At 39.3% G+C, this 22,815-nt stretch overlaps 1 protein-coding gene across 1 annotated transcript in view; it reads right to left on the bottom strand.

Moving 5' to 3' along the window:
• Positions 1-22,815, bottom strand: part of ZZEF1 (zinc finger ZZ-type and EF-hand domain containing 1) — a 92,156-nt gene that overhangs the window by 39,261 nt on the left and 30,080 nt on the right. Inside the window, exons 12-31 of the mRNA XM_075904370.1 lie at positions 22,033-22,144; positions 20,580-20,792; positions 19,806-19,906; positions 18,547-18,707; positions 15,903-16,036; positions 14,927-14,997; positions 14,317-14,431; positions 13,454-13,613; positions 12,096-12,217; positions 11,884-12,006; positions 9,952-10,118; positions 9,237-9,318; positions 8,365-8,566; positions 6,732-6,880; positions 6,215-6,455; positions 4,700-4,779; positions 2,753-2,846; positions 1,743-2,259; positions 880-1,044; positions 38-157 (exon numbers count right to left, since the gene is read on the bottom strand). Of these exons, the coding sequence (XP_075760485.1) occupies positions 38-157; positions 880-1,044; positions 1,743-2,259; positions 2,753-2,846; positions 4,700-4,779; positions 6,215-6,455; positions 6,732-6,880; positions 8,365-8,566; positions 9,237-9,318; positions 9,952-10,118; positions 11,884-12,006; positions 12,096-12,217; positions 13,454-13,613; positions 14,317-14,431; positions 14,927-14,997; positions 15,903-16,036; positions 18,547-18,707; positions 19,806-19,906; positions 20,580-20,792; positions 22,033-22,144 (3,129 nt within the window). The remainder of the gene's footprint in view (positions 1-37; positions 158-879; positions 1,045-1,742; positions 2,260-2,752; positions 2,847-4,699; positions 4,780-6,214; positions 6,456-6,731; positions 6,881-8,364; positions 8,567-9,236; positions 9,319-9,951; positions 10,119-11,883; positions 12,007-12,095; positions 12,218-13,453; positions 13,614-14,316; positions 14,432-14,926; positions 14,998-15,902; positions 16,037-18,546; positions 18,708-19,805; positions 19,907-20,579; positions 20,793-22,032; positions 22,145-22,815) is intronic.

Raw genomic sequence — 22,815 nt, 5'->3', positions numbered from 1 at the left:
AACATTCTATATTACATTGGTAGGCTATGTTCCATACCTGTCACTGATGCTGTTAAATCCCTTCATGGCATTGACCAAAAAGAGAACAAGCTGATAATAGGATTCTCTAATTTCTTTGTGTAGCTCAGCACCACAACCTTCCAAGTGTCCAAAATAACTAAAAATTAAAAAAATTAGCAGATGTAGAATCTACCACTTAACAGTAACATAGCACACTTCTTTCAAACACAAGAAGCAATTTAATAAAAACCCATCATGAATAAAGAAGACTTTAGCGCTAAAGAGATGGTAAAAAACTCTAGCTATGCGACAGTGCCTGAGAAAGTTGGTTTTATAATTAAGTATTTATCTGCAGACTAGCTAATACATTAATCTACAAAGGGAAATCACAAAAGGGAGAAAAAAAATCAAGCAAGTATTGTTGACAAAACAAAAACTACTCTAACTCCAGTTTAAATTATTATACAAGAAAAAATATGAAACTGATCTATAGAGGCCACATTTTAAACTGAAATAAACAGAAAACTGAAGAGTGTGAATGTTTGAAAAATATTCTAGTCTCATTCTCTGTTTGCGCTGTGACCCAATTAGATAACTGGGAACATTCTAAAAGATCCATGCTGTAGCTAAGCTGCTGGCATAAATAGAAATACTGTTAACTAAATCTCAAAATTACCACTTTGAAAATGTAAATGCTCAAGATGCACCATAGAAAGTTTGCACTTAAATCTCAGCACAATATTTGCACTTGCTTTAATATCTATATTCAAAAGGCCATCACTTCTCATATTTTTTTCATCCTCAGCAATCAGTATTGAACCAGGGCATGCAGACATGTTATACAAAATAGCGTCAGCTGCAATTTGCTAAGTTACTTACTTTGAGAAATCTTTCTGGCAGGCCAGAAGTTCCAAGAGAAAAAGTACAAAGGGTGGCTGGAAACAGTGTGGCTGCCCAAGAGATTCTAAACACTGGCGAACTGTCTTCAATACTTCTAGTATATTTTGGGCTTGGGCTTTTCTCAAAGCAAGGACCTTTAAAATACTAGAAAAAATACAAACTCCAATTGGTGACTTCAAAACACTTGTTCTTTAGTACTTCATAATGCAATCAACACTTAAGTTAAACAAGTTTGACGTGTTGACACCTAAATCATTAACTGTACTGTGTACTGCCTTGAACAATAGTTTAGTTACAAATCTTTTACCCAAAGTTTCAGGATGTGTGGCAGAGCCAGAAATAGAACCCAGGGTTCCCAACTTCCTGTTACAACCTCTACACCTTGGGCTGGTTCTAGAAGAATTTCCTCCAGTTAAAATTTGCAGATTGACCCTTTAAAGATCCTTTCTCTAACTTCTCCAGATCTGTTACCCAAGACCCACTAATTCAGCTAAGCAGTTGTGATTTCAAGAGGCAGTTCTTTCCCTATTCAGCCACAGACAGGAAGCAACACCACCTCTCAAGCAGATTTGATGAAGCAGGGCAAAATGCAGCATCACGGCAGTAAGGGAAAGGAATCATTGTTCATCATACTGAAGTTCTATGTTCATTAAATCACCTACGCCGGTTTGTGAACCACAGGTTTGATGCTTCGATATCACAATATAATCGACTATTTTTCAAGCACATGAAATTAGAGGGATGTTACTAAAATAAGATGGTAATATGAAAGCATATTTCTATCTGAAAGCTTTGAAGTCATTCAGCCTTAAAGGACTAGTAAATTTTTCAAGTTTGCTCACCTTTCATGGGAAAGTGACTGATCCTTAATAAAGTTTAATATGTTTTTCAATATAGGATATTTCTCCTTCACAGTGGGAACTGATTTAGACTCTTCCATTGATCTAAAAGATAGCAGCCTTAATCTTCCACGGCTGAACTGAGGTTTGCGTGTTGGAGTGGAGGGAGGAGATGCTATATCCTCTTGCTGCGAAACTGTATTTTCAAGGGGCTTACTTTGAGATTCAGAGGCTACTTCTGTCTGGGATGAGTCTGACATTAGCTTAATCTTTGTGTCAACGTCTACCACTCCACCCCTTTCTGCAGAAGGGGGATGATTTACCCCATTTGAAGACAATGAGTTTGCTGCTTTAAAATCTGCTTCTACAATAGAACTAGTCCTTTGGCGTTTATCATCATGGTACTGCTGGACATCCTCTAATGCTGAAGCATCCCAATTATCAGAAACAGGATCTTTTGCTTTTGCTCTCTCAGGTAAAAACTTTAACAACAGTAGGCTCTTCTGAATACAGTGTTTTGCTGCATTATAAAATTTGGGGAGGGGAAAAAAAAAAGTTAGTAAAATCACCAAATCAAATATTGTGTAATACCTCTCCTATGTAATTTAGGTAGAAATTGGCTCTTAATTTTTTATCACCTGCCCGGAAAGTCTTGAAGGTATGGTTACGTGGCCCTTGACAGTGAGAGTCTGAATTTCCCTGATCAAAATTTTCACACCAACCGTACAAAGCATACAACATGTAAAGTGTCATTACAAACAAGTTTTTAAAGTGACAGTTCAACCATCAGTAAGATAGTCCGGCATACTGGTTGTTCTCTTTTTAGGAAAAATCTGTGGAGACAGTGCACATCACATCAACTTTTTATTCCTATCCACAAAGTTCTAAACCTAAGACAGCCCAAACTGCTAATTAATTTCCTTGAGCAAAAAAAAATAATAATAATAAAATAAAAAAAAAATGAGGAGAGCTGCAAGATAAAGTTAAGCTAAACCATTGGGAAAGACACTTACCAAGGATTTCTGGGTTTACTTCACTTGTTTCTGTATTCTGTTTCTCTGCTGTATCATTTCCTTTACCCATCAGGAACTTCTGCTTCATTTCTAACTGTAGATAGGAAGGATTTCATGTTTTTAATTTAATTAACATCCTATCCAGATGGCATGACAGCATGAAGACTGCACCATAATTGCAGAATCTCATTAGTGTGTCTTAAGGCTCTCAGAAGCAGACTATGGGTATGTCTAGACTACATGCCTCTGTCGCCAGAGGCATGTACATTAGGCTACCTGACATAGGAAAATGAAGCGGCGATTTAAATAATCAACGCTTCATTTAAATTAAAATGGCTGCTGTGCTGTGCTGATCAGCTATTTGTCGGCACAGCATAGTAGTGTGAACACTCCGCCGTCGACATCAAAGCCCTTTGTTGACAGCCCCGGTAAACCTCATCCCACAAGGAATAACGGGGTGGTCGACAAAGGGCTTTGATGTTTTCTGGATGCTCCGCGGTAAACATCAAAGCCCTTTGCCAACCACCCTGTTATTCCTTGTGGGATGAGGTTTACCGGGGCAGTCAACAAAGGGCTTTGATGTCGACCACGGAGCGTTTAGACTACAGCACTGTGCTGACAAACAGCTGATCAGCACAGCACGGCAGCCATTTTAATTTAAATGAAGCGGCAATTATTTAAATCACCGCTTCATTTTCCTATGCTGGGTAGCCTAATCTACATGTCTCTGGCGACAGACTAAGACTTCAATACAGGACTAGTTCTTTATGATCTACAACCTCCCACTGGCCATCTGTGGCACAATCCAGTGAAATCCACCACAAAACCTGACTTCTTGGAGCCAAAAGAAAGTGGAGCTGATTAAACCAATTATTTCAGTGAGAAGTTTTGCACAACAGCCGTTAGTTCGGGTAAAAGTAACTGTGCAAATAGCATCTTCTTAGTGAAGAGAGTTGATCCTTGTGTAAATCTTTTGAAGACAAAAGAATAATAATTTTACCACTCTGTCTATTAGGATAGCAGAGCCAAAATAGATGTGAAGGAGAGATTTCTCTCTGGTGGGTACATAAAGGTATCTGGAATAGGCTTTGAGGGGATACTGATGAATCCCTGTCATTTGAGGTTTTAAAAACAGGTTAGACAAATACCTATCGGCAGGGCTCGGCAATCTATTGAATCTACTGCGCATGCGCAGTGCGGGGCTGGCAAGCGGCTTTCGCCGCAGTTCGTCAAGCCCTGCCTATCAGTATCTTAGAAATGTAGGACTGTCCTTGTGGAATCGCTGCCTCAGAACAATAGGCTGAACTCGATAACTTCTTGAGATACCATCAAGCCTTCCATTTCTGAGATACAGGAAACCCCCGACATGCGACCCCCCCCTCCCCCCGAGTTCTGACCCCCCCGGCACTTACAAAAATGGCTGTAAGTGCGGAAGGGGCCAAAAACCCTTGGCCCACATTTATGACAGCGCATGGCACCCATCGTAAATGAGGGTTCAAATTATGATGCCCCCAACTTGCAACGCTTCCCCAGGAACCAATCGTGTCTCATGTCGGGGGCCACCTGTATTATAATCAAAAGAATGCCAATCACAGGGGGGGAAAAAGATCTCTTTGTACCCTCAGAAAAACCTCAGGAAGAACTTTGCTCACAGCATTTTTAAATACTGGTAACAGTGTATGAAATAAAAGGTCTAAGCTGTGATTATGAAGGTGAAAATTGACTTTGTAGGGCTAACAGTCAGGAAAAACTTCCTTCTTTTTTTAAACTGAACAAATTTTATCCATAATGATTGAGAGAAAATAAAAACATACCTCCCCCACGGAACAATTATTACAAGGCCACTTATCAAAGTAAAGGACGCAGACCCGGCCTTGGGGCTCAAGAGCAAAAATATATGTAAAAGAAGAAAACCTCAGTAGAAACAGTCATCGTGAGTAACCTTACCATCCATATTCTAATCCCATCAGCCAGGGAATATACTTGTGCAAACTCATCATTCAGAGAAATCTTGCCTCCACTGTTGACTATGAAAACAAAAAGAAAGACGAGTCCTTTTATTTGCTGCTTCAGTTTCACATCACTGAACAATTTAAAATAAAATAACTGCAAGAGACTCTCTTAAGTCAGTGGTCACCAGTAGATCTTGGAGCCTCTGACAAGTGATCTTGACTAGTTTGGCTGGGAGGCCATCAAGTGCTTCTCCCCGCACTGTCCTACTGCTGCTGCCCAGAGCCTCAGAGTTGCCCCAGGGAGCCTCCTGCTTGTTGTGCAGGGTGGGGGAGGCAGAGGGTGCTGATATCACTCTGTCCCACTCCCCTGTGCCCCATCTTCACAGAGTAAGGAAGGCGGGGCCTCAGCAAAGAGGTGGGGCTGGAGCAGGACCTCGACCTCGGAAAAGTGGTGGAGTAGGGGTACTTGGGTTTGAGGTAGATCCTGGACCCATGTTGTTTTGGACTCATGTTGTTTTGTTCCCTATGTTCTTAGGGATATGATTTTAATGCATACCAGCCTTTATATCATCTACTGTACCCTGAACAGCAGATCTATTTGCAAATTTCAGTAATGCATGAAGATATGCAGGTAGGGTTAATTTTTACATTGTTGTGCTGCAAATTTAGAGGCAGGAAAAATAGAGGCTATTCCCAGAACTTCAGTGGGAGCTGCAGGTGCTCAGAATGCTCAGAATCAGGCCCTGAGTGTCCAAATAGCATTTCTTTATTCAACAGATGAAAACTTACTTGTGTTACAACGTGCTACCTGAAGTAATGTATCATACATTAAAAAGAAAAACTGGCAACTCTACTCTCTGGAAAGGTACAAGCTGAAATGCAGAGAGCCAACTGCATGAGTTAGGAGCAGAATATTAACTCTAAAAAAACCCATGGTGGGTTACAAGTTTACTTTCCATCACCTGACAGTATGTAGGGGATTAACTTTCATTTCCTCCTCAAATTGTACAGTTAAAATGCAAATATTTTGTTTCTTGTTCTTCAGGAAACCTTTAATGAGAGCTAGAAATGGCTGAATTAGTGAGAGGTAGTTACAGGTGGCACAACTGGTGGGAAACAAATACGTCAGAGTTACAGTCCCAGTTCAAAAATCAATATCCCTTGTGGACTTGGCAAATCACAACATCTCTGACTTAGTTTACTCATCTTTAAAGCAAGAATAACCCTTATTTGCCTACCCTACTTAACAGAGGATTTGTGATAATTTGCTAATATTGGTAAAGAGTTCTGATGATAAAAACCACTAAGAAAGCATTATAATCTTGTTATAATCCACTGTGGTGCCCAACTGGTGATAGCAGCACTGTAATATTTTCTTTATACAGGATGACACATCTAACTTGAATATTTGTGAAATTAAATACATATTCCAAGTTCTACATCTGAATTATAGGATTTCTTAGAAATTATCAGCCTTCATTATTGATATATTCACTAATATCAGAGTTACCATATTTTTGTAGCTTCCCATATAAATCTGGAGTGAGATACACCAAAGCAGCAAATGTGGCGTTCACAGCTTGATCAACAGTGGAACCAGCAACTACATCTGTCTTTGGGGCCTGTTTTTTACATGCCTGTATAAGTCCTTTGAAAAGCTCGGAATTTTGCCCATAGAAATCCTGGCAAGGATCTGATTTTGCAAAGTCAAGCAAAAAGTTATGGCAGTCATCCGCATGAGAGTTCTTCGTCTGGTAAGAGAATTAAAACATTAATTTAGTATCAGCTGAAAAAAGCTTGCATCTCATTTATATAATTAAACATCCCATTCCTCAGAAAGATTTTACAGATAACACCACAAGGTTAATAAAAAGGGCAACATTTAAAAAAAAAAAAACCAGCTCATGAGATGGCCATCTTAGCATGGCAGAGTACACTTAGAAATGTATCAGCTCGTTAAGACAAAATAAAACTATTCTCATGCATAGTATTTTCATACCCATAGCATAGATAAGGTGGCTAATTACCTCTTTTTTATTTTGGTGCACTTGAGTGGGTTCATTTGTTTCTAAAGATGCCTCAGGACACATCTGATGCCTGAAGACAGGTTTCCATAAAGGAGAATTTAGAACTGATGTCACTTTTGAAGGAGGCAACTCTGCTTCACTACCTAGCTCTGCAAAAACAGCAAGACATACGTGAATTTATGTGTAATACTAAATGTTTTTGTTCAATTTTAAAGGATTGCATAAATACATAACTTTAAACACCTGCCATGAAAGTGGAAAAAGATGGCATGTTCAACAAAACAAATTTAGACTGATGACATCACACCACTCCTGTACAGTCTTACAACTATGAAACAGCTGACATTAATGCAGATTAATGACTAAAATGCAACAGAATGTTACCATTATAAAAAGCTTTACATTTAAACATCTATGACGTACTCATGATCATAGTACCTGAGTACTAGTTAACAAGGTTCTCTTAGCATGTTATAAGCCACCACAGACCTGCCATAACCTATTGCATGCAACAAAATACATTTAAAAGTATACACTGAGGTAACATTTTTTTAAAAATAGAAGCACCAAACTTTAGTTCCTAAATCCACAGCTAAGCATCTGCCTAGCTTTCTGGAGTATTGACAACTCAAAAAAGCTCCCAATGACCTCTATGAGAAATAGAGGATGTCCCAGTACCTCTGAAAAATAAAGCATGTGTCTAAATATAGACTGCTTCCTAACTTAGGATTTTCTCAAAAAAGCCTAAAAAGCCTTGAATGTCAAGCTTTCTATGGCAGGAACTGCTTCTCACTGTGTGTGTAGACAGTGCTTAATACTGTATATCATGAGTGATCCTAGAATACATGTAAACAATCAAACATAGAAACTTGTCTAAAAACTTCTGGGGAAGTTTAGGTAGGCAGAACAGAAAATTGGCCAAATCACATGGATAGGTTATACACGGCTAAGAGCAGATGACGTTTCATACTGACCCTTCAACACAGAGGCAGAATATATCAGAATGAATTCTGCATTAAGGTTCAAAGATTTAGTAAATCAATTACAGATTAGACTGAAATATGGTGCTCCAATACAGAAACTGAAATAAGTGTTCCCCAAGCTCATTTCAGATTTACGAAATTCCAAATTTACTTTAAAGTCAGCATAATTTATGTGCTATGAATTCTCTTACTTTCCATTGTTTTACTGCAAATTTAATGCTGCCAAACTATGGAGAACGAAATCCTCATGAAATCCACAGAAAAGGTACAGTATATGCAATGGCAATGAAAGCTTCTTCACACACAGCATGCTTCAACATTTAACATGACTGCCTCTGGATCATAGTAGTTATGACTCCAAGTCCATTCCACTGCTGGTTTTTGCATGGTTCACAAAGAGAAGGCTAAATAATTAGCATAGGGCAGCAATCAAACTTGCTGCACATACTCCACTAAAAAGTCACTGGATGGTTAAAAGTTTTGGTTACCACCAGCTTGATCTGTAACTTTCAAGTCAGTGGACTTTGTTTTCAAGTATGAGTGGGCTAGAACAACCTGTATTCCTCTTAAGAATATTAAAAAAAGAATAGATTTTTGCATTTCATTCCCATCATAGAAACATGATTGCTAGAGAAACTAATTTAACTTACCCAGTTGGGATCTCAGAGCCATACTCCGAGAAGCCAAGCGCCCCATCAACCTGGATACAAGAAGCTGTAAATCCAAGCCCCAAGAAACTGCAACATCTGGTAGGCCATAAGCAGTGACGGAGAACTTGTAGCCCCACTCATTATTACTGCTGTCAGAGTGAAAGAGAAACTGCAGCCGTGGGCCAGCCTTAAAGGTCACTTTCTACAGAGCAACAAAACAGTCATTTTGCCAAATGTACATGACAGGAAGACATTTTGGGGTCATGAGTTTCCTTCAGCAATTGAGTTTTTCAATATTCTCATATTTTCTCTGTAATGTGTGCTACCACCCCCATTACATGACTGAAAAACCCGCGGCATTTAAAATTTCAACTTTATATTAAAAAAATAATTGAAAGTTTCAGCTCACAATACAGCTTTTGATGTTAAAAAATACAACAAGAATTAAAGGTTACGCTGGAGTAGCTACAAAGCATAACTTGAGTGGCCACAAGTATGTAATAAATGAACTTAACTTACCACTTCAGGATTTATTTAAAATTAATGAGGTACAAGGGGATCAAAGAATAATATCAACTGTATGTTTAACTGAAGCGAAACATGATTTTCTATATGCTAGCCAGTGATGAGTTAATCAGATACTAGTACTGGAAAGGACCTTCTGGACCATTCAACATATTTGTTTCCATCACTGTAAATTACAGATTTCCTCCCCCTTCACCCATCTAGGTATTTAGAGATGGGTGTATGCACACATACACGAAAGACAAGATGTTGTCAGTTTACAAGATCTTTGCAAAACATATCTAAAATACCACAGAGTTCAATATTAAACACATGTATATTTTGCACAATATTCTATAGTCACTCACCTTGGGCCACTTCTCAGTGCCAACCTTCGTGTCATAACGAGTTTTTGCACCTCTGGCATCAGTGAACTCCAGGTAATCATATCTGCAGAGAGTACAACTCATTACTTATATATTTTTATTTTTTAAACTTTTGGGCAACTTTACTATAGGATTTCTCATCTTTCCCTAACCACCCCATTCTGGAGACTCAGCAATGTGGATACTTTGCTTCTTTCGATCATTATATAACTATTTCATTATTTCAGTACAACACCCCTAGCACATATATGGCCATTTCTGCAACAGAGCTCCCTGATCCTTAATATAAAGTTTAAGTATTAAGCATTTCTCAGTGCACGCCAGAAAAGCAGAGCTAAATTACAGAATGATCTGAACTTTGGAATAGTGGTTCTTAAGTGGGGTAAAGTGAATGCTGGGAACAGACAATGATGGGCACAGTTTTTTTCAAGTACTAGTGCAAAAGCAATCAATGGAAAGCATAGTCCCACTGCCTGAGGAACAGGGCCATGGCACTCAGGGCCTGTGCAGGAAGTTTATCTGAACTCTTTGAAGTGGGATTTCAGCTGTGTCAAGAATCTTAACCGTGGTGCAAAGAAGAGTACAAAGTGGGTCATGCATTCTGAGGGAGAAGTTGGTGGAGTAGGTAATGCACATAGGGAGGGATATGGCCCTCTGAATAGCTTTTGGAATCTGAAATGGCACACTGTTAAGTTACCTCCTTTCTGTTTCACATTTTTCATCAAACTCCACCTCAAAGTAAGTTGCCCCAGGACAAAGGAAAACTGAGACCTCATGGCAATTATTTTCATAGTTGTGAGGAGATTCCATTGTCCATGTTCGCAGCACCACGGGTTGTTCTTGCTGCCAGCTTTCCAGGTCCACCTGCGTAATTAAATACAACTTTCACCTTACAAGGGACAAATGCAAAACATACAGTGGGAGCACAAGATTATTTCACATTTGAGTGCAGAGTTTTGAATAGTCATATGCACAAGATATAGTACGCGTATGTGTGTAAGAACTTATCCCTCTACTCACTTCATTATAAGGAATGAAGCCAAGTAAGATTATCAAGCATGTACTAGTATTTTATTAACTTTTTATTTTCCTCTTTAATCTCTTTCCTGTCATCAATCCTTCTCTACTGTCCTATGTATTTATAGGCTCATCATTTCAGTGTCATTATCTACTTATTTCTCCTCCTGCCATATGCAGGCTCTTCTGAAATTTCTTATCTTTCCTTCCTTTTTTTTTAAACTTCAAAATCCAACCTTCCTATATTCAAATTACCAAAACCTTCATGAAAGCTTTTGTCAACCATAAACCTCTCCTCTGGACTCTCAGTCACTCCTCTCTTCCAAAATCAGTCTATCCAAAATGCTGACATTCTTCCATGGCTGCTATACCAACTGTATCACCACTCTTCAAAACCTCTCACCAGCTTGTTTTTCAATTAAGCTAGTGCAAGCTCTTCATTTCCCCCTGCAGAACAAAAGCATAATTTCACCCTTAAAAGTATTTTTCCTCTTATTTCCTCTTAACTCAAATCCACTCTCCCATTCCCTTTGATCAGCTTTTATATACTCACATACCACAACGATAGGTGTGGTATAAGAAACAAAAACAGAGATTTCCTACTCTTGACTCTGCATTTCATCATGCAGCCCCATATACTTGAAAATAGGTCCCCAACCTTGTACTTTTTAGTATCCTTTAAAAACTTCCACTTTCTCCTTTAAAACAATGTATCCCATTAATCCATCCCAACACAATGGGTATGAAACTGCAAGCTCCTAGGACAAATGTCATCTGTTGTATATTTAGAATGCAATCAAAAATATTAATTCACACAAACTTCTTAATCTACAGAGTGAATCTATTTTCAACCACATAATAACTAACTTATGTTCTAACTAAATCAGTGGTTCTCAATTGCAAGTATGCAAACTCCTAGAGGCATACAGAGGTCTTCCATGGGACATATGAATTCATCTAGATATTTGCCTAGTTTTTACAACAGGCTATATAAAAAGCACTAATGAAGTCAGAACAAACTAAAATTTCATACAGTGACTTGTTTTATACTGTTCCATACACTACATGCTGAAACGCTGAAACACATACACAGAGTTTATATTCCAATTGATTTGTTTTCTTTCAATTTATTTTCTTTTTTTTATGCCAAAAGTGAGAAAGCATGCAATTCTTCAGTAATAGTGTGTTGTGACACTTCTGTATGTTTTATTTTTATATTTTTGTAAACAAATAGTTTAAGTGAGGTGAATCTTTTATACACAAATCAGACAACTGAAAGTGGTACAGTAGTCTACAAAGGTTGAGAACCACCAAATTAATTGACCTTAGCATTTTTTTATTCATAACTTAGTTTACTTAAGTGAACATGATCTTTTTAAATAAAGACATGTATGGTCCCTTTAGAGTTGTGTGTTCTGAACAGTTTTTTTTATGTAACCTGGTTGCCCACTTGTAGTTGTGACTTCTCTGCTATAAAAATGCTCAAAATGACTTTACAGAAATCTTGGAGAGAGACAAGTTCATCGGATAAAGACCAAGGCAAAGAAGACTTCAGAAGGTTACAGAGAATCAGAGATGTTAAAAGTATCTATATCCATCTATCTTTGGTTACCTTATTAAGACTCTCTCCGGGTTCACTACAAAGATTCTTCAGCAGCGGTATCAAGATACTGAAACCTTGAAGTAGGGTACAGTGCGGAATGTCTAAAGTGCAGAAATCCAACAAGAAGATCACCTAAGGAAAAAACACACCAAAGTTACAAAGCCTTCATATGCATATTCACACTAAAGGAGAAGGGTAGGACATCCCACTCATTCACCTACCAGCTGCCGGGTTGCCATGGCAAAAACAGAGTTACTTAATTTTTCTACTATAAGTTTGCCACTATATTGGGATAAAAGTGATTCTAAAATTGTCCTGATATTTGACAGGAACTGACCCACATCTAAAAAAAGAAAGAGAAAACATTATGTAATAGAAAATTAGCCACATTGAGGATTCACTACTAGAAGTCTGTGTTTTTCCTGTACACTTCTCCTGGGCTTGATATTGTACAAAACAGAGAAAGACAGGTGTTGCCCCAAGGAACTTACAGGTCCCCTGCAAGCAATGATACACTGTCAATGACAATACCAAAAGCAGAAACTAGTACTTTAGTCAAACTACATCTCCTTGAGCTAAAACAGCTGTTTCAATAATCCTACTGTAAACATCTGATTTCATAGATCAGTGGTGGGCAACCTTTTTTGATCTGTGACCCCTGCACCGTGGGGGCTGCCAACTGCCGTGCCCAACCCCCAGCTGGCCAGATCTAGGCGCTGCAGGGGCCACCAACTGCCAGGCCCAGTGCTATGCAGCCACCAACAGCTGGATCTAAGTACCATGACCCCCCCAGGGAAGACATCCACGACTGCCTTGGGTTGCGCACCACTGTCCTAGATCATTGTTTCACTAAGGAATGAAACGAATTATGAACAAGGCCAGCAACTTTTAGATGCTAATATGACAACTGAATACATAACTCGTATACAAATAAAATTAAAGAATACAATCCAGGTTAGAATTTAGAAATGGCCCAATGTTACTAAGTACAAATTTTATACCACTTAACCATTCAGTTTATGGCCCAATTAGTTATTCAAGTAACTGTGGGATGCTATAGTGAGACAAAGCATGCCATGCTGATATGTGCCTTCAAAAAAATCTATATCAAAAGGTTTTATTATAGACAAAGCGTTCAGCTTTTCTTGGCATTACCCAAATCTTCACAAATAACATGCTGCCTCACCCAGAGGAGATTTTACTTTGGAGGGAGAGGATGGTAAGATGCACTAATAATGGACAACTAAAGAAACCATTTAAAATGGAAGCCAGTAACTAAAAATTCTGTTTCTTCATAGGCTCAATACCTAGCATATTTTTTGCCTCAAATTAGTTTCTCATGATTTTACAGTCTCCTCAGACATAACAACAACACAGCAACTTTAGCCATAATGATAACTGCAAATTGGTCCATATGGCTCTGGGCCAATTTTCAAATCTGTGAAGAGCACTGTAATGATAAGGATGCTTCAGATACAATAAGTGTCTAAAGATAAAAATGCTAATCAGCTTTTGAAAGCATATTTTAAAGTTCTGGATAATTGCCTATATTAGGCACTGCCTCAGCTCTGGAACTTACATTTTTTAAGAATTTCTATGGCAAGACTCTTGGCTGTATTATCACTTCCCTTAAGTTGTAGATAGCACCATGAAAGAAGGCTGCCCTGTACAGACCAGAATAAGGAGGACAGTACTGTGCCACTCTCTTGCTGCGCAATATCCAGCATCATCATTTCACACTGAAAAGCAATAATAGAACAATATCATCCCATGCACAACTATACAATATCCCATGCACTGCAGTGTGACAGATTATGGGATACGCCACATAAGATACATTACACTCCCCACTCCCTGCATGGCCTTCCCCCTCCCAGGATAGAAGGCAAAAGACCAGTCATATCAGTTGCTAGTGGATGAAAAAAAAATCAAAAGATGTATTTGAAAGAGGTTTTAGTAACTCAGAAATATGAACAGCAAACAGGTCTTTAAGTAGCTACAACTACATTTGGTACAATCCATTGAGGCTTTCAGTACATTCTGTAACAGACTACTTATTTTCACATGTGAAAAGTCCTGACTTTCCAAAGCAGAGATCTTTCAGCCTCTGGACCATGACTGGTTCCCACACTTCAAATTGTTTAATTTGCTCAATTCATTTACAGCTACTATGGAATTTTATGGAAAAACTCCCAAAGACAACCTATTCATTCAGTACATTACCTTATTTCTTACTTCAATGTTGTTACTGCTTAAGATATATTTAAGTTAGTTGGGACCCAATTCCTACAGTCATACATAAATAATTGTACTTGTGTGAATAATCTTATTTACTGGCTTCAGTCTCTTCACATCCAGCATGCCTTTGGGAGCACACCACATTCTATAGAAAAGCAGGCAGAAAAGAAGAAGTGAGAACAGACAATCTGAAAGGATAGCTACCTCTCTGGCTGCCACCAAAAAAAGGGTATCCATGACTGACAACACTGGGCTAATGTCAAAATCCTCAGAAACTTCCTTTTCTGGTAACAACAGAAGTCCACCTGGATCTTGATCACTGCAAAAGACAAAAGATCACTACAAAAGACTTTACTGAGTTAACAGCTAATGATAATAGTCTGAAACAGATGCCCTGTTGCGATGATAATCTACAGGGATCATTTGCGCGTGGTTTCAACCGGAAAAATCAAATCTCTAAAAATCTTTAAAATGCTTTTACACAGATTAAAACAAATAGCAAGTGTTTCTAACGATAACAGTTGTCTGAAGAAAAAAATTCAAGCATAAAACAATTAACAATGCTGCTCAGAGACACTGGGCAATACACCACAGCCTTAGGAATTATTTTAAAATTGGGCAATCTTTGTTATTGACTGGCACAAAAGGAGTATTAGTAAGATGCATAGAGCTTTTTATTTGCTTAAAGAGAAGGTCCATCAATAGTTTTGCTGACTTGCAACTTTCTTTTTCAGTAGAATTTGGAGTTATTGAAAAGGATGAGTAGGATGAAGATAATCAGATAAAGTTATTTTTCAATATTAAAGAGCCTCACCTGAAGTACATGCACAGGGATCTGAAGGTGAGATGCACAGATTGTTTATGTTCCTGTTCTGTTATGTTTTTCTAGGAAATGGAAGAGGTTTATGTTAAAAAAGTTTTTTTTGTAAAAAAATTACAGTGACACGATGGGGAAATAACTTTTGCTGTTTATAGGAGGATTAGTATTTTTACAATTCCAATAGATGTTTGGTTTGCATTTTCTTTATAAAAAAAAAATAGGCTCAGAAAATGGGTTATACCTTTGGTTTGTAAAAATTTGTAAAACAAAAAATGAAATTTTATCTTTACATTCTCCGCCATTGAGCAAGTCTTTAATTTAAATGACATTTAAATAATTTTTCCTTACATCTCCTAAATGGCTCTTTTCTAAATGCTATGTGCTTACCAAAAATTGTATTTATAATATAAATGTAGTATCCCATCACACATAAGAAGTCTTACAGATCCATATACACATGCTGTATTTTTTAATTATTGCAAGTGAATATTTTACTTTATTTTATTTTCCAATAGGATCTAAATCCAGAAGGAAACCATGATATTAAACACTTTAATAGTATTTAACAGACTTGGACACTATGTGTCAAATCACTGCCACAGGTTTCCTCCTGCACCTGCACATCTATCAATGGGAGTTGTGTGTCAAGACTGATTGTATGCTGAGTAGAGGTTATATCCCTCAAAGACCACTAATATGGAGCTTCACAATGCCACATTTCCTTTGTTAAACAGGAACTTTTGAGAGTATAAAAGAGCTTCCTTTGAAGGTCGACAATTTGAGTTCACAAAGTATGTCTCAAACTATTACTTTATGAAAAGGTAAAGGCAAGCTCCCCTTATCTGGAATGAAATGATTGTAGAGAAAAGGAGAGGAATATATAGATACCTGCTTTCTTTTCTGCATTAAGATAAGATACCTTAGAAATTAATTCCAACAAAACAAAAGAATTTCTCACTGCATGGATTACCATCATGGTGAAGAGCTGGTCCCGTCTGGTCTGTCTATCTGGGAAAAAGATAGCTGCTCCATTGACCAATGTGTTCTTAACTTCCTGCTTTAACATGGTCATGGGCGTGAAGTTGCTATCGCTCACGTCCACCACTGTACATACAAAAAGGAAACGGTTACAATTTCAAAAGTCAAGTATCAGAGGGGTAGCCGTGTTAGTCTGAATCTGCAAAAGCAACGAGGAGTCGTGGCACCTTATAGACTAACAGATTTATTGGAGCATAAGCTTTCGAGGGCAAAGATCCACTTCGTCAGATGCATGTAGTGGAAATTCCAGAGGCAGGTATAAATATACAGGCACAAGAAAAGAGTACCAATCAAGAATAAGGCTAGAGATAATGAGGTCAATTCAGTCAGGGAGGATAAAGCTCACTTCTAGCAGCTGATGGAGAGGAGAAACTGTTTTTGTAGTTGGCTAGTCATTCACAGTCTTTGTTTAATCCTAAAATGATGGTGACAAATTTGCAAATGAACCGTAGCTCAGCAGTTTCTCTTTGAAGTCTGTTCTTGAAGTTTTTTTGTTGCATGATGGCTACCTTTAAATCTGCTACTTTGTGTCCAGGGAGACTGAAGTGTTCTCCAACAGGTTTTTATATATTACCATTCCTGATATCTGATTTGTGTCCATTTATTCTTTTATGTAGGGACTGTCTAGTTTGGCCGATGTATATAGCACAGGGGCATTGCTGGCACATAATAGCGTACGTTACATTGATAGATGTGCAGGTGAATGAAACCATGATGGTGTCTACACCAGTGACACCATCACAGGACTTAACCAGATCAGCTACGCCACGAAAGCTTATGCTCTAATAAATCTGTGAGTCTACAAAGTGCCACAGGACTCCATCACTTTTGCAATTTCAAAAGATTAACCAACTATATTTATCTATCTTTAAATGCACAATAAAATTTCATTTCTTTTTCAAGACACAAAGCACAAGATACCCATCACACATACAGAATGTATAATTTGCAATGTGCTGGGATGTAAATCTATATTGAGATAATGTGCTGCACATTTACTGTCCAAGATAGTACATTCCAAGATACACTAACAGTTCCCTATGACCTATCCCTCTTCGATATGAGAGTAGGATCAAACATGGGCAGCCAGTAATCTAGGCAAGGGAAGGCATGGCCTTCCCAAAACTGCCTACATGCCCCGGCCACCAGGGAAAGCTGGGCTGCAGCACAGCAGCCCACCTCCGCAACTGCCTGGGAAGGCTGAGGCTATAGCACAGCAACCACGGCCCTTCAAGTGGCCAGAAAGGATGGTACTGGGGGTTGGAAAGGCTTGGTTCCAGAGGCAGGCCTCAGGCAGAAGGGGTGAGGCGGGGGTTTGTCTTCCCCAGCTGGGCCTTCACCCGCCACCCACGGTATCAAACACACTCATAGTTCCGTTGATAGACACAGAAAGGAGTCCACATAGAAACAGCATGCTTGTAAAGGATAGGATTTTAACTCAGGTTGTTACTTAAGGTCTGCCTACACAAAGATGTGAGAAAGCCTTTTGAATTGTAGCAAGAAAAACCATCTGTCAAAACAGGGGGAAAAATACTTTAAAACTATCACACTCGGCACAAAGTCATTCATCTCCTCCTTTTTTTTTCATATTTTCTTAGTATGTATTCAAGTTATGGAAAACCTTGTACTTACATAAATGGGGCAAAATCCTGGCTCCAAAGAAGTCAATGATAATAGTCTCATTGACTTCAATGAAGCCAGGCTTTCACTTGTACGTTACCAACCATGTGGGTTCATTCTAACATAGTGATGAGTGGGTAGAGATACTTATAAACAAATCTAATCCTTCCAGTGTTCCCTCTAAGATTTTCCAACCATGAGCAGAGTGAGTTTGGATGTGCGCCACCATGGCACCCAATTTATTAACACACACGTTCCTGGCTGCTGGAGCAGAAATACTGCCTCCCGTCCCCACCATGCAGAATGCCCCATTTCCAGCCATCGGAGCAGACCCCCTCCTCCCCCAGGCCATGCATCATATCCCGTTCCCAGCCGCCAGAGCAGACACTCCCACCCCGCCCTGAAGCGGGTCCTGTTCCCAGCCCCAGTCACCAGAACAGGCCCCAGACCATGCTGCCACGTGGCAGCCCTGGACACTGGAGCAGGTCTCCCCTCCCTCCAACCAAGCGGCTGGTTCCAGCCCTCGGGACCAGCAGCTCCCAACACCATGCTGTGCGGCTCCCCAGAGGTAGATGGGGGAAACATTTTTTGTGCATGCGCACATATTAAATGGGAACTATGAACCCTTTTACTTATTCCAGTACTGAAGTCAAAGGACCAATTTTTCTACTGGTGCAAGTAGATAAAGCTCCACTGAAATACCTTGCCATTGAAACTACTTTCAGGCCACGTATTAGAAGGACAGATGCAAGATCACTTCATCAAAGGCTTAAAGAAAATACACAAGTGAGCTCTCAACTAAACCCATTGATTTAAAAGAGCAATAAAGCATGACAACCTGAAAAGGCAATGGGCTTGCATTTTGGAAAATAGGTTTTATAAGCTCATGCTAGTGTAAAATTCCTTTAAAACAAATCAATACTAATTAAATTAGTAAGAACATAATATCAGCGAACCTTCACACAAATGCCTGTAGAGCTCTTGTGCAGCTTCTGTTTGGCCTGAAGTTTTGCTTTGAGAAACTTCCTGAGTTTTATTGTCTCCAGTAAGCACAGAGAAGCAGCTTTGAAGAAGCTGCAGTAGCACAGTCTGGGCAAAGAGACATTCTTCTCTTGGACTAAAAAGGAGGAAAAAAAACCAAAAAACCATACAGAAGTAAAATTTTCACAGGAAGAGCTCATTTCCAGCACACACTATATGCTAAAGCAAGTGGCACCTTGTTCCTTGAGTAATTTCATGGATTTCAATGGAATTAATTGAGTACTGCTGACAGGAAAAGGGGGAGGAAATTAAAACGGCCAGGAGCTTCCACTGCCGCTAGTACTTAGTGTTGAAGGCTCTCTAGGATAGGCGTGGCATGTTCTGGGTGGCACTGAGGCTGCCTGAGGTAGGTAGACTTAACCCTGCACCTTCCGGGGTGTGGAGCCACCCCATCCCTCTGCCCAGAGAACAGGCAAGGCTGTTGGCCCCACTGGTACCAAAACATAAAGGTTACAAATATTTATGCAGTGGTTAAAGCTGTCTAGTCTGGCACCCTCAGGATCTGACTGAAGCTAAACCAAAGAATTTGCTGAACCACAAGTCAATATTATCTAGAGGCATTACCAACACTTCCTCAGCTTACTGTGCTCTTTGAAGACATTTAGGGGTAAATCAGACCTAAATAACAGCACAGAACACTGAGAAACAGGGCTGGTGGCTGGAAGCAAACTTAATGGAAGTGTGGGAAACTTGGCCATACCTATGATCAAACTGGACATGCAGCATGATTTTAGTTAGCCAGATCACAGATGTTGCCGGACCAGAAAGGTTTAACCTATGTAATGTTGTAGCTAAAACCAGATAAGATAGAGATGGGAAAGTGGGCTTAAACTGTCATAAGGGAGATTTAGGTTGGACATTAGGAAAAACTTCCTAACTGTCAGGGTGGTTAAACACTGGAATAAGTTGCCTAGGGAAGTTGTGGAATCTCCATCTCTAGAGATAATTAAGAGCAAGTTAGATAGACATCCATCTGGGACAGTCTAGATGGTACTGGGTCCTGCCATGAGGGCAGGGGACTGGACTCGATGACCTCTCAAAGTCCCTTCCAGTCCTAGTGTTCTATGATTCTAACTATCGACTACCTCAGCTCAATGGTAGAAAACATCAGCTAAATTAAATGCATGTTACGTAAACATATTTATGGCTGTTTTGTGATGGAGGAGGGCCCTACTTTTGCCGTAGTTTATTGTAAAAATTCCAGAAAAGCTGCAGGTCAAGGCCTGTGAAGTCCAAGAGTGATCTGTACTTTAATCCTCTTTCTTTCTGATGAACCTGAAAGAAGAAAAAAAAATTATTCAATTCATTCTGCATAATGCATGCTTACAAAAAAAATTGAAAACTGCAACATATGAAGTATGAAAGAAATATCAAACTGCATATGAAATGCCACTGCCTCCAGAGACAACATGATCAGGCTTCCATTAGCATCAATCAGCTATATCTTTTCACTTGTTGCATCAGACTAACAATTTTCACTTCCTTTCACGTTTCTACTATTTAAGTAGGTTAGATTTTGTGAGAACAAGTTATATTTCTATAAACCAGTTCTAATGCTCCTGTATGCTTCCAAGAAATAAAGATTAGCTATTTGAAAGGTAGCAGAACTTTAATATATGTTGCAATAATTCCACTAAGCACTTTATCATAATGTGTGAGATATGGAAATGCAGTTCAATGTTCATAAAGAGGATATATTGCTACCTTACAAGAGGGCACTTAAATTTAGTTCTTAGTACACTAAAAGTCATTTTCCAAACACTTCAGGTTTCATGACTTGCATATTACTACTACTGTAAGCTGTAATTACAGCTTGCTTGTCTGGTCACTACATTATTTTATAATTCCTCTTAAGTTTGTTTTTGGTGTGCCACCATTTATTCTTATAAATGAATAATGTAATGACCACATGCTTGAACGAACTGAACAAATGTGGAGAGAAACATACCAGGTCCTGAGCAAGTTGTTGGATGAAATGAAGTGTTTTCAGGAGAAGGGTTGTTCCACAAATGCCATCATCTGTTGCTTTGCATTTCAGGCAGTTCATGCTTCTGTTGGGCTCCACTACAGTAGGCCGAAGATACCCCAGAACAGTCAGGCCCTGAACTCCTAGGCGCTCTGCTGTGTCTTGTCTCGTGCACAAGAACTTTACCATTAAATACTGCATAGAAAAATAAAAATACCACATGAGCTACATTGAACTATGTTGAATTCTAGTGCACAGTGGGGATATGCACCTTTGATTTTACAAAATCGGGTGCTAAAAAAACAAAAAAAACCCAACAACCTTAATTAATTCAACCTTATTTTGTAGTGTAGACATGGCCTTAGTAGCACTATTGAATGTAAGCAACATATACATTTAAGATCCAAAGCCATAGTGTCCTGGCCTCCACTACACCCTGCCCTGCTCTGCATTTCTGTAAAACACTAAGTTCTCTATGAGCTATATATTACAGGCCTCTGCAACTGCTATGTTCATCTGCAAACTCTGGTAATCCAATGATTAACTCAGATATTTTAAACTGTGTGTTCTGTTTCTTCGTTTTATAGCACCAAGTTTCCTTGCAAGTGGAAAAACAATAGCTTAATATAAAAAGAAGAGGATAAACATTTAAGGTAAATTAAATATATACATGCATTTAACTTAATTCTTTCCACATTTGTATAAAGAACCTGAAGTCGAGAGTTTCCATTAAGGAATACATCCCCAGTGTTCAAAGGTATTTTTTAATCCTGTAATCATATTGTATAACAGTTCAGACAGCTACTGAGCAAGGATATGGCATGTCCTTGATTCTATCACACAATCGGAACAGAAGGGAAAAGTCCCTAAGCAGCTACTTCTGATATTTTCTACCACTGGAAGAAGAGATTTGGAATCCTGGAACCAAATTAAAATTGAATCCAAAACAACTACATGAACTGGAAAACAAAAGTTTCACTTTTAATTGCTGCAAATTAACATGCTAATTACTGCAGTACTCAATTAATTCCATTGAAATCCATGAAATTACTCAAGGAACAAGGTGCCACTTATCTTGTATAAAGGTTGCAGAATCTAGACCTTATTTTGTAGTAATTAAAAGTAATCAAATTAGAATATTGAAAAACTGTGATTGTGCAGCTTGTTTCATGTTTTGTTCACTAGGCTTACAGTGGAACTCCTCCTCGTGACACAATCCCGTGAGTGGAAACTTTCCACGCTTTTGAGAGAGTCATGTCCCCACTAAATATAAACAAACTGTGGTCCATTGCTTTCACTGACTTTTTATAGCTTTAGTTAAGTCCTCTTCTTGGGAAACAAAAACCTGATGATTATTAAACTGGTCTTCAAGGAAGCAGGAAAATGATCATTTCCTCATTCACATTCAAGTCAGACTGCTCTAATTATTTCTTACTTGGGAAACTCTGCACTGCTGCATTTTGACATCCACTTCATCCCATTCTTCTTCCACCTCAAACCAGCCAACAGGATCATCCTCTCCCAGCTCATCACATGACAAATCACTTCTGCAGATAAAAGCAAATCAAAGTTATAATGAAAAAAAACCTTAAGGATTGCCCACCACTGCTACTATGTTACCCAACTATTTTTACCTGTTACAAAAATTTAAGATTCAGGAAAATGTAGCACCGTGGTCCCCATTTCCATGCGCCCGCCAGGTGCTCGGGGCTGGCCTGGCCCCGGGTGCGCGGCGCTGGGCGGGGGGAGCGCCGGCCCCGAGCGCGCGGCGCTGGGTGGGGGGAGCGCCGGCCCCGAGTGCGCGGCACTGGGAGCGCTGGCCCCAGGCGCGCGGCTATGGGGGGGGGGCCGCCCCTGGGCATGCGGCTATGGGGGGGGCAGCCCCCGGGGCGCAAGTGTCCCCGCCCCCTGGCGCCCGACGGCCGAACGGCCACGCCCCCTGGCGCCCGGCAACCTCGTAAGGTTGGGGACCACTGATGTAGCAGAAACATTTCCCATGCACAGACTCCAACAAAAGCTTGTATGCCATAGACTTTTTTTGTTTTTAAAGTCAATTTTACAGCATACTTGTAGTTGAAAGAGCAATGCAGCTATTAGGAATCAGCATTCTGCATAGATACAGCTCCTCAAAAGTATCAAATTGAGATTTTCATTCAAACTGGCATGGTCAGGATTATGTGTTTAAATGTAGACCTTTCGCTATGTAGTGTCAAGTGAC

Source organism: Pelodiscus sinensis, chromosome 21 (assembly GCF_049634645.1).
Source record: "Pelodiscus sinensis isolate JC-2024 chromosome 21, ASM4963464v1, whole genome shotgun sequence".
NCBI classification, from domain to species: domain Eukaryota; kingdom Metazoa; phylum Chordata; order Testudines; family Trionychidae; genus Pelodiscus; species Pelodiscus sinensis.
This window is presented reverse-complemented; position numbering and strand designations above follow the sequence as displayed.